The sequence below is a fragment of the Rhinoderma darwinii genome, chromosome 3, assembly GCF_050947455.1.
Source record: "Rhinoderma darwinii isolate aRhiDar2 chromosome 3, aRhiDar2.hap1, whole genome shotgun sequence".
NCBI classification, from domain to species: Eukaryota; Metazoa; Chordata; class Amphibia; order Anura; family Rhinodermatidae; genus Rhinoderma; species Rhinoderma darwinii.
Genome location: NC_134689.1, coordinates 35,307,844 through 35,320,453, shown reverse-complemented (window position 1 = coordinate 35,320,453; position 12,610 = coordinate 35,307,844). Strand labels below are relative to the sequence as shown.

Genomic DNA, 12,610 nt, shown 5'->3' with positions numbered 1-12,610 from the left:
ACAACTTTAATAGTTCACCCAAAACCACAAATATGATCAATATATCCAAATAATAAAACATTATGTAACCCTGGTTCTCGAAACCTCTATTCAGAGAATCAAGCAATAGCTTAGAAATGCTTAGAATAAAGGCATTCTTCATATATATGGGTGTGTGTGTGTGTGTGTGTGTGTGTGTGTGTGTGTACATTACAGTTTCATAAGGAAGTATTTATATATATATCCATCTGCATAACTATATATATATATATATATATATACTAGTGTGTATATATATATATATATATATATATATATATTATATATACTGTGCATAAATTTACATAGCTCCTTATGAAACGTGGTATTTTCTTGTAGATTATGAATGTACATCTATCTATCTATCTATCTATCTATCTATATATATATATATACTCATGTATATATGTATATATATATATATATATAAACTTTTAATTATGTTCAAAATATAAATGCGTTTCTATTATATTATTTATTTTATATATACATATATATATATATATATATATATATATATATATATATATATATATATATATATATATATTATAACAAACGAATACTTTGCGGGGTTATTTGCTATACGATTTCATAATTCTAACTCTACTTAATTTTCCTTAAGTAAGTGTAGTTATCACAATCAGACAGAAGAGGGCAGTCACGTCATTTTCCAGATATACTAGATGATCTGCTTGTTCTGTAGCTGCGCTCTCCTCCCCCTGGCTCAGTGATTCACCCTCCCATCCTTCTTCTCACACACAAAGAAGAGCTGCGTCTCTGATAGAGCCCTGTGGATATTTTTCCTGCTATCGATGGATGTTTTTAATGGTGAAACCACGAATGTCTAGGAAAAAGGAATTTGGAATTACAAGGGATCTATGTGATGATAAGGATATTTTTTAAGATATGGACATCAGAAGCTATATGAAAAATTGGAAATGGCAAGTACTGTGCTCCTTTCTGCTTTGTAGCTGGGGCTGGGTCTCTGGGCAGCTGCGTTATTCTATTGTTGAGGAGTCTGACCCTGGGACTGTTGTGGGGAATGTAGCTCAGGATTTAGGAATAAGACACTCAGAGGTTTCTCATCGGAGGTTACATTTAAAACCTGCAGATAACAAATATTTTATTATAAAAAAAGAAAATGGAGTCCTAATGGTGAGAGGCAGGATTGATAGGGAGAGTCTATGTGATTCTAAATCAAGATGCTTATTGTATCTAGAGGCAGTTGCTGAAAATCCTTCCGAGATTGCCAACTTGGAAATTGAGATCCTGGATATTAATGATAATTCTCCAATATTCTCAGTTACTGATCAAAATATAAACATTTCAGAATTATTTGCAAGTCCTGGTGCTCGGTTTGCATTAGAGATTGCTGAGGATTTAGATGTTGGTGTGAATGGTGTCAGTCAGTATACATTGAATACAAATCCTTATTTTTCCCTGTCTGTGAAGAATCGTAAGGATGGAACGCTCATCCCTCAGCTGATACTAGAAAAGGTTTTAGATAGAGAAGAAAAACAAGAACATAATCTAATTCTCACAGCTATTGATGGAGGAGAACCAGCCAGATCAGGGACCTGCAGAATAACAATAGTTGTAATAGATGTTAATGATAATCCTCCGGTCTTTAATCAGTCAATATATAAAGTCAGTATTAGAGAAAATCTCCCATTGAAAACTGTCATATTAACATTGAACGCCACAGATCAGGATGACGGAGCAAATGGTGAAATTCAGTTTTCCTTTGATGGCCACACATCTAAATCTGCAAGACAAATATTTGGATTGAATAAACATACTGGTGACATTTTTGTGACTGAATTAGTGGATTATGAGGAATTAAATTTTTATGAATTATCTATTAGAGCAGCAGATAATGGAAGCCCTGAATTAGAAGGAAACTGCATTGTTCAGTTGGAAATAGAAGATGTTAATGATAATGCCCCAGACATAACATTCTCCTCCACATTGTACAATATTCCAGAAAATGCTCCACTGGAAACTGTTTTAGGATTTATTAATGTGAGAGACAAGGATTCTGGGAAAAATGGAGAAATAAAATTGGATTTATCACCAAATGTGCCCTTTAAAATTAAACAGATGAAAAAACGTTATGCATTGGTCACAGATGGGAATCTGGATAGAGAGGAAACCTCCCAATACACTATAGAGCTGACAGCCTCTGATTTAGGGTCTCCTCCTCTATACAGTAAAACCAGCGTTACCCTCAGTGTGTCAGATCTTAATGATAATGCTCCAGTGTTCACACAGTCTACTTATAATGCTTTCATTACGGAGAACAGTGACCCAGGTACTCTCCTATGTACAGTATCTGCTACTGACCTAGATGAGGGGGTTAATTCTAATCTGGTCTACTCCATAGTTGAGAGTCAGATTGACGGCTCCTCTGTATCCTCCTTTGTCTACATTCATTCTAGTGATGGGAATATATATGCTCAGCGTTCCTTTGACTATGAGCATATCCAGGTTTTACAGGTCACCATAAAGGTAGAAGACTCTGGATCTCCACAGTTATCTTCCACTGTTTCCATCTTTATCTTCATTCTGGATACAAATGACAATCCCCCCACTCTGCTGTATCCAGAGCACTCTGAAGACCTCATTGTCCAAGAGAGAATTCCAAAGTCTACAAGTGCCGGATATTTAGTGACAAAACTGTCAGCAGTGGATCTGGACTCTGGTCACAATGCCTGGTTGTTCTTCACTCTCATTGACCCCATCAATTATTCATCATTTCAAGTGTCTAAAAACACAGGAGAGGTGAGAACTGTAAGAGGATTACAGGAGATGGAGAACATGGAGCAACAACTTGTCATTTCTATCAGTGATCAGGGGAATCCTCCATTATCCACCACAGTGACCGTACTTGTCAGTATAGCAGATGAGGTTGTAGTGGAAAGACCGAAATCTGGAGACTTCCTGACCAATTCCAAACCCCCATCAGATATGACTCTGTATTTAATCATTTCCCTAGTGGCCATCAGCTTAGTCTCACTTGTTACCTTCATGATATTATTGGTGAAATGTCTGAGGAAAGACAGTTATGATTATAGCAGTAGTTGTTGTTTTCTTGGTGGATCCCAATCCAAACCCTACACAGATCAGTATCAGCCAGCTCTGTACCTGAACACAGACGGAACCTTAAAATACATGGAGGTCAGGATGGTTCCTCCAGGATCCCAGGGGCAGAATTACCAAACGAATCTACCCCCAGCCCTGGAACAACAAGATTTCAGTATTGTGCAGCCTTTACATTTTCCTCAGTTAAAGGATATATATCAAGAAGCCGCATCTGAGGGGGATTCATCGAATGATCCAAACAATGTAAGTTATAATATTATTGTGTGATAACATATTGGAAAGTTTATTCTATAATCAGTGATTAGATTAGTGGAAACTTGAATCAAAATATTAAAATTTATATATTTTTACAACTTTGAGATATATTTGCAATGGATTTGCCAGACACAGGTTCTGTGTCGATGCCCGGGGTTAATCAGCCTTCATCAGCTCCAAGGTCTGCTAGAGTGACGCGATCTGTTACCAATCAGGCTCGCAGGCTGAGAAGAGGAAGAACCTATCACAGCCTGGCCTGACGGTTCTGCTCCCGCCCTTGGTCTATTTATACCCTCACTTGCAGTTGTTCCTTGCCTGTGATTGTCTTGTTTCTTGGCTCTGCGATTCCTGCTATTTACATTATTGACCGCTGTTACTTTTTGACCCTGGCTTGACTGACTCTTCTCCTGCTCTGACTTTGTTACTACGAACTCTCCTGGTTTTACTCAGCTCGTTCACCAGTCCTTTTGCTCACGGTGTTCCATGGGCAACTGCCCCTACTTCCCCCTTTGCTTCTGTGTGCCCTTGTCTTGTGTTGTCTGTCTTTCACTCAGAAGCAAAGGGTAAAATAGGGGCAGTTGCCCACGGAACACCGTGAGCAACAAGAGTGGTGAACGAGCCGAGTAAAACCAGGAGAGTATGTAGTAACAAAATCAGAGCAGGAGAAGAGTCAGTCAAGCCAGGGTCAAAAAGTAACAGCGGTCAATAATGTAAATAGCAGGAATCGCAGAGCCAGGAAACAAGACAATCACAAGGAACATCTGCAAGTGAGAGTATAAATAGACCAAGGGTGGGAGCAGAACCGTCAGGCCAGGCTGTGATAGGTTCCCCCTCTCCTCAGCCTGCGAGCCTGAGTGGTAACAGATCGCGTCACGCTTGCAGACCTTGGAGCTGATGAAGGCTGATTAAACCCGGGCGTTGACACAGAACCTGTGTCTGGCAAATCCATTACAATATTTATATTAACTTGTCCTCATCTTCATTTTATTCTTATATTTAAAAGAAAATATATGTAATAATATTACTACACTGTCTAAATATTTGAAGCCACAAATATTATAAAATTAGAAGAGAAGGATGTTGTAATTGCTTGAACAAATCTCTGATATATTCAAAGTAAATAGTGAAATAGTGTGGTGATCTGCTGATGACAATGAAGCTTTTTATAATTATTGTCTAGTATACTTACATAGTAACATACTTGATCTAGTCATCTTTTTAGTAGAACATAGAAGTGTATTATAGCAAAATTTACTGTTTTAAACTTTATTTTAAAGTACTGTTTTGCACTTAATTACCTTACAAGTTGATCTGTCAAGTCTGATGGTTAACATTAACATTTTAAATGAATTTAAAAAAAAACGCTGCTTTGGCTGAATGGGCACAAAGTCCCACAGACGCACTCCAATTTCTTGTGGACGCCCTTTCTTGTGGATAGCCGCAAAATGGGGTCAGCTCTGTATTCACCCCGTGATTTTGAAGTAGGATGTCCAACAAGCTCATATACTGTATGTGTATGTGAGTCAGTAGTCCACATACTTTTGTCTTGATAGGGTAAGAGCATCTAAAACGGCAGGTCTTGTGAAGTGTTCCTGGTATGAAGGTGTTAGTACCTACCTAAAAGGGTCCAAGAAAGGACAACTGTTAAACCATCAACAAGGTCACAGGTGCCAAAGGCTCACTGATGCGCATGGGAACCGAAGGGAAGCCGGTCAGGTCCAACCCCACAGAAGAGCTAGTGTAGCACAAATTGCTGAAAAATGTATCGCGATCATAGAAAGATATCAGAACACAAATTGCATCTCAACTTGCTGCATCTGGTGCTATGTAGTTGCAGACCAATTAGAGTGCTTATGCTGACGCCTGTTCACCACCGAAAGTGCCGAAAGTCAGGATCAGAACTGCACTTTTGAGCAATGAAAGGAGCTAGACTGGTCTGATGAATGACCTTTTCTTTTATATCATGTGGGCGGTCGGGTGGTGTGCATTGTTTACCTGGGGAAGAGATGGCTCAGGATGCACTAGAGTAAGAAGGCAATCTGGTGGAGGCAATGTTATGCTCTGGGCAATGTTCTGTTGGAAAACCCTATGTCTTGGCATTCATGTGGATGCTACTTTAACACGTACCACGTACCCAAACTTTGCTTCAGAACAATTATACCCCTTCATGGCAGCGGTATTACCAAATGGTAGTTTCCTCTTTCAGCAGGATAATACGTCCTGCCACATTGCAAATAATATTCAGACATTTTTGAGAAACACAACAAGGAGTTCTAGGATTTGACTTGGCCTACAAATTCCTTAATCTCAATCTGATGGAGCACCAGTGAGATGTGATAAATTCAATCTATGGATATTCCCATCAGAAAGTACATTATTTAATCCCTTCCCATCACAGCCATTTTCTGGATTTTCCTTTTCATTTTTTCCTCCTCACATTCCAAAAGCCATAACTTTTTTATTTTTCAATCGATAAAGCCATATGAGGGTTTGTTTTTGGCAGGACAAGTTCTTGTTTTTCACGGCACCATTTATTGTACCATATAATGTATTGGGAATCTAGAAAAAATATTCTCTGTGGTGTGGAATAGGAAAAAAAAAACTGTGATTCTGCAATCTTTTGAGGGGTTTCGTTTTTACGGCTTTCAATGGACAATAAAGATGGAATGTTATCTTTATTCTACCAGTCAATACAATTACGGCAATACCAAATTTATATAGTTTTACTACTTTTACAAGCAAGAAACTAATTGTTAAAAATAAAATGTGTGTTTTGTCGCCACATTCTGAGAGCCTTAACTTTTTTATTTCTCTGTCAATTGAGCGGGGCCAGCTTTAGTTTCTATTGGAACCATGTTGGGCTACATGAGACATTTTGATCATTTTTTATTTCATTTTTTGTGGGATTTGAAGTGACCAAAAAACAGCGATTCATGCGTTTAAATTTTAAATTTATTATGGCGTTCACCGTGCGGGTAAAATCATTTTATATTGTAATAGTTCCGACTTTTACAGACGTGGGGATACCAATTTTTTTTTCTATTTTTTACATTACTTCAAAGGAAAAATGAGAAAAGTATTTTTTATTTTTTTTACACTACTAAAAACTTTATTCAACTTTTTTTTTTACACATTTTATTAGTCCCCCTAGGCCAGAGGCAGGGGTCAACAGGAAATGAAAGGCAGCCCAGGGGGCCTTCATTAGGCCCCTGGGCTGCCATGACAACCATTGGCACCCCAAGATCACGTTGTGGGGTAGCGATGAGCTGTCAGAGGGGGGCACCCTCTGTTTAAAATCTTAGATGCTGCCAGATACCACAGGACATCCTCAGAAGTCTTGTGGAGTCATGGTCAGAACTGTTTTGGCGAAAAGAGGGGGACCAACACATTATTAGGCAGGTGGCTTTAATGGTAAGGCTGATCAATATATACAGCATTAGGCATTGAATCAGCTCTACAGACCCCCTACAAGACTTTTCATCTATAAAATCTTCAGTGTGCGCCTATACCAAGCAGTCAGCCGCCATTCATCAAATAGCTCCGATATACAGGATACACCGGTCCCCAGCACGGCTCAGCTTCAAAACGTGTGTGCCAAATACTTCTTTCTATATAAAATCTACAGTGTTCGCTATCCTATTTACATACTACTGACTTTAATAAGTGCTATAAATTTATTCAAATACGTAATCTGGAACTATATTATGAATATGTGCATGTTAGTATTGAAATATTTTATAGCTGTGCTTCTCAAACTTTTTTGACTGGGTACAACCTGCCTACTTATACAAAGGATAACGCTTATGATGTCGGTAGATATCATTAATAATATATGATAAATTTGTATTATGTAATAAATACTTGTCTCCAGCACTAAATGCCTACCTATCTCTACATATTGAAATTAGAAGTATTTGAGAGAATATTGACATAATTGCTGGTTAAAATACACAAATACAATTAACAATCCAAATACACAACGCCAGTTATATAGTAATATTTGGATAGATATAAATCATAAAAGAAATGAGAATTTTCTGCAATTGAAACTGTACCTTTTACAAATGGCCAGTAGAGGGTAGACTTGTCATCCAGACGTTTATTTCAGTAATACTGGAGATTGTGCTCATGTCAGCTCTGCGCTCTCCTCCCCCTGGCTCAGTGATTCACCCTCCCATTTTTCCTCTCACACAAAGGAGAGCTGCTGCTCCGATGAGAGTCCTCTGGATGTTATTTTCTTCGGATGGATTATTTTCTTGGGAATATGGACGGATAAATTCACATCCCTCATGCAGTTTGGATTACACAGGATCTACATGACATCAAATATCAAGACAATCATTTAAGATATGGACATCAGAGGCTTTTGTCAGTGCTGGAAATGGCAAGTAGTCGGCTCCTTTCTCCTTTGTAGCTGGGGCTGGGTCTCTGGGCAGCTTCGTTATTCTATTGTTGAGGAGTCTGAGCCAGGGACATTGGTAGGAAATGTAGCTCAGGATCTGGGGATAAAACGTGCAGAGCTCTCTCAGCGCAGGATACATTTAACATCTGAAAAATACCCAAAATATTTCACTATAAAACAGGCAAATGGAGGGTTGCTTGTGAAGGGCAGGATTGATAGGGAGAGTCTGTGTGGATCTAGTCCCCGCTGTTTACTGCAGTTAGAGGTTGTGGCTGAGAATCCAGTGGAGCTTTTCAGTCTAGAAATAGAGATTCTGGATATTAATGATAATTCTCCTATATTCTCATCTAATGATCCCATTATAGAGATTACAGAAGTGTTTACAAGTCCTGGTGCTCGGTTTGCATTAGACATTGCAAAAGATTTAGATGTTGGTGTGAATGGTGTCAGTCAGTATACATTGAATACAAATCCTTATTTTTCTCTATCTGTGAAGAATCGTAAAGATGGAACGCTCATCCCTCAGCTGATACTAGAAAAGGTTTTAGATAGAGAAGAAAAACAAGAACATAATCTCATTCTCACAGCTATTGATGGAGGAGAACCAGCCAGATCAGGGACCTGCAGAATAACAATAGTTGTATTAGATATTAATGATAATCCTCCGGTCTTTAATCAGTCAATATATAAAGTTAGTATTAGAGAAAATCTCCCATTGAAAACTGTCATATTAACATTGAACGCCACAGATCAGGATGACGGAGCAAATGGTGAAATTCAGTTTTCCTTTGATGGTCACACATTTGAATCTGCTAGAGAAATATTTTCTCTTGCTGGGCAAACTGGAGAGATTTATATTGATGGACATGTTGATTTTGAAGAACAGAGGTTTTATGAATTATCTATTAAAGCTGTAGACAAAGGTATGCCAAAACTAGAAGGAAACTGCATAGTTCATGTGGAAATAGAAGATGTGAATGACAATCCCCCCAAAATTACATTTACTTCAGTAACTAATTATATTCCAGAAAATGCACCATTTGGAGATGTTGTAGGATTTATTAATGTCAGAGACAAGGATGCTGGAAAAAATGGAGAAATAAAACTGGACTTAACACCAAATGTGCCTTTTAAGATAAGATATAATCAGAACCGTTATGCATTGGTCACAGATGGGAATCTGGATAGAGAAGAAACCTCCCAATACACTATAGAGCTGACAGCCTCTGATTTGGGGTCTCCTCCTCTATACAGTAAAACCAGCGTTACCCTCAGTGTGTCAGATATTAATGATAATGCTCCAGTGTTCACACAATCTACTTATAATGCTTTCATTACGGAGAACAGTGACCCAGGTACTCTCCTATGTACAGTATCTGCTACTGACCTAGATGAGGGGGTTAATTCTGATCTGGTCTACTCCATAGTTGAGAGTCAGATTGACGGCTCCTCTGTATCCTCCTTTGTCTACATTCATTCTAGTGATGGGAATATATATGCTCAGCGTTCCTTTGACTATGAGCATATCCAGGTGTTACAGATCACCATAAAGGTAGAAGACTCCGGATCTCCACAGTTATCTTCCACTGTTCCCGTCTTTATCTTCATTCTGGATACAAATGACAATCCCCCCACTCTGCTGTATCCAGAGCACTCTGAAGACCTCATTGTCCAAGAGAGGATTCCAAAGTCTACAAGTGCCGGATATTTAGTGACAAAACTGTCAGCAGTGGATCTGGACTCTGGTCACAATGCCTGGTTGTTCTTCACTCTCATTGACTCCATCAATTATTCATCGTTTCAAGTGTCTAAACACACAGGAGAGGTGAGAACTGTAAGAGGATTACAGGAGACGGAGAACATGGAGCAACAACTTGTCATTTCTATCAGTGATCAGGGGAATCCTCCATTATCCACCACAGTGACTGTACTTGTCAGTATAGCAGATGAGGTTGTAGTGGAAAGACCAAAATCTGGAGACTTCCTGACAAATTCCAAACCCCCATCAGATATGACTCTGTATTTAATAATTTCCCTAGTGGCCATCAGCTTAGTCTCACTTGTTACCTTCATGATATTATTGGTGAAATGTCTGAGGAAAGACAGTTATGATTATAGCAGTAGTTGCTGTTTTCTTGGTGGATCCCAATCCAAACCCTACACAGATCAATATCAGCCAGCTCTGTACCTGAACACAGACGGAACCTTAAAATACATGGAGGTCAGGATGGTTCCTCCAGGATCCCAGGGGCAGAGTTACCAAGTGAATCTACCCCCTGCCCTGGAACAACAAGATTTCAGTATTGTGCAGCCTTTACATTTTCCTCAGTTAAAGGATATATATCAAGAAGCCGCATCTGAGGGGGATTCATTGAATGATCCAAACAATGTAAGTTCTAATATTATTTTCTGAAAACATATTGGGATGTTAAATGTATAAATATTGATTCGTTTAGTTGCCACATTTAAATCAAAGTAACATATTATCATCTTTATATTTATATTAACTTATCATAAAATTTAATTTTCACTGGGGACCTATTATCTGAGGGCACCCAATTGCATCTCTGCCACAAAGGAGCAAAACAGCTATAAAGTTGGCACGTAATTGTTGATATGCCTTGTTATCAATGTTTTGTTATTAATTTTTTTTATTTGAAACATATAAAATTATTTACTATATCAATCTTAAGAATACTCTAATAATCATTATATTATATTTTTAGATAAGAGTACTTAATTGCTGTTTAGAGGTTTTTTTTCATGATTTGTTTCTTTACAATTTGATAACCACGATCAAGAGACATGTTGATGTTGAGCTGATAAACCTGGTCATAAAATATGATTCTCTAATGGTATTGTGGAGCATTCTAATTTAGGCATAACAAATACACCAATAATAAAGAGCAGGTGTGTAGTTACTTTCAAGTTAATATCATTGGTCTATAAATCTAATGTATATATATATATATATATATATATATATATATATATATATATATATATACACAGTATAGTGCAAAAGTTTTAGGCAGTTGTTGTAAAATGCTGCAAAGTTAGAATCTAGAAGAGAAATCTAAATCAAATCAATATTTGGTGTGACCACCCTTTGCCTTCAAAACAGCATGAATTCTTCTAGGTACACTTGCACACAGTTTTTGAAGGAACTCGGCGGGGAGGTTGTTCCAAACATCTTGGAGAAATAACCACAGATCTTCTAGGGATGTAGGCTTCCTCAAATCCTTCTGTCTCTTCATGTAATCCCAGACAGACTTGATGATTTTGAGATCAGGTCTCTGTGGGGGCCATATCATCACTTTCAGGGCTTTGTGTTCTTCTTTACGCTGAATATATTTCTTAATGACATTGACTGTATGTTTGGAGTCATTTTCCTGCTGCAAAATAAATTTGGAGCCAATTAGGCGCCTTCTTGATGGTATTGCATGATTGAAAAGTAACTGCCTGTATTTCTCAACATTGAGGACAACATTAATCCTCACGAAATCCCCAACTTAATTTGATGAAATGCAGCACCAAACTTGCAAGGAACCTCCACCAAGCTTCACTGTTGTCTGCAGACACCTATTATTGTACTGCTCTCCAGCTCTTCAGTGAACAAACTTCCTTCTGTTACAGCCAAACATTTCAAATTTTGACTCCTCAGTCCAGAGCACCTGCTGCCATTTTTCTGCACCCTAGTTCCTATATTTTAATGTACAGTTGAGTCACTTGGCCTTGTTTTTATGTCAAAGGTATGGCTTTTTGGCCGCAATTCTTCCATGATGACCACTTACGGCCAGACTTCTCCGAATAGTAAATGGGTGCTCCTGGGTCCCACTGGTTTATGCCAGTTCTGAGCTGATGGCACTGCTAAACATTCCGATTTAAGGGCTCTTCCAGTTGTTAGAAATTGATGGCCTATTCTCAGGATAGGCCATCAACATCTAAACGATTGGGGTACAACTCCGGCCCACCCCGCCTATCAGCTGTTTTTGTTAGAGCGCTTCTTTCTCTTCAATCTGCTCGTACTGTGAAAAACCGACACACTTGTAGCGGCAGTTCCCTTTATTACAGCCTTCTCCCATTCAAGTAAATGGGAGAAGGCTGTAATACTGTGAAACTCAGCTACAAATATGTCGGCAATTCACAGTGAGAGCAGTAAGGGAAATGAAAGGAAAGCAGAGCTCATACGAGCATGAAAGGGTCTCAGAAGCCTGGACATATAGAGACACAGGGAAGGCGTAATATGGGCTTTATGTTTTTTGAATTTCTACTACAATTCTGAGATTTTTGTTTTATATTATAAGCCTTTCCCTGTATTTTTAACTCAATTGGTAACCGCCATGAATTTGTCTTAGACACTTAGATACATGTGAAGCCAGAATCATGAAGCTCCATGGTGATATTTGATTATAAACAATCACATAGGCATCTAGACCTACTAATAATATGTGTATCAGGTGGATGATGAAGTGAACACAAATAGCAACTGTGCCCTTCTATACTTCTACCCGATCACACAAGAAGAGTTATATGCAGCATATTACTTATGTGTCCAGTTGGAGAAGTTCTTCAAAGATTTTTCTAATAGAAACTAAAAGCTAAAATGTTTGAGAATTCTAGTAACATCTGTGATTTTTGTTCTCAGTCAGGGGGAAAGCGTGCAAATGATGAATGGGCAAAGAGTCTCGTACTTTGCCCAACAGGTTCTTATGTCATGTTGTGTAAAGTATAAATACTGGCCCAACGTATTGGGAATAAGGATTAGAAATATTAGTTCTGTATATAAAATGTATATTTTACCTACGTGGTGGGTGTAGTATTGTAAGG

The 12,610-nt window shown here is 38.3% G+C and overlaps 2 protein-coding genes across 2 annotated transcripts; both read left to right on the top strand.

Annotated features, from left to right (window-relative positions):
• The first annotated feature begins 772 nt into the window (after window positions 1-772).
• LOC142750351 (protocadherin gamma-C5-like) lies at window positions 773-3,390 on the top strand. The gene has a single exon (XM_075859349.1). The coding sequence runs from the start codon at window positions 928-930 to the stop codon at window positions 3,388-3,390; it is 2,463 nt and encodes an 820-aa protein (XP_075715464.1). The 5' UTR covers window positions 773-927.
• Window positions 3,391-7,571: 4,181 nt separating this feature from the next.
• On the top strand, window positions 7,572-10,193 carry LOC142750349 (protocadherin gamma-C5-like). The gene has a single exon (XM_075859348.1). The coding sequence runs from the start codon at window positions 7,728-7,730 to the stop codon at window positions 10,191-10,193; it is 2,466 nt and encodes an 821-aa protein (XP_075715463.1). The 5' UTR covers window positions 7,572-7,727.
• The last annotated feature ends 2,417 nt before the right edge of the window (window positions 10,194-12,610 follow it).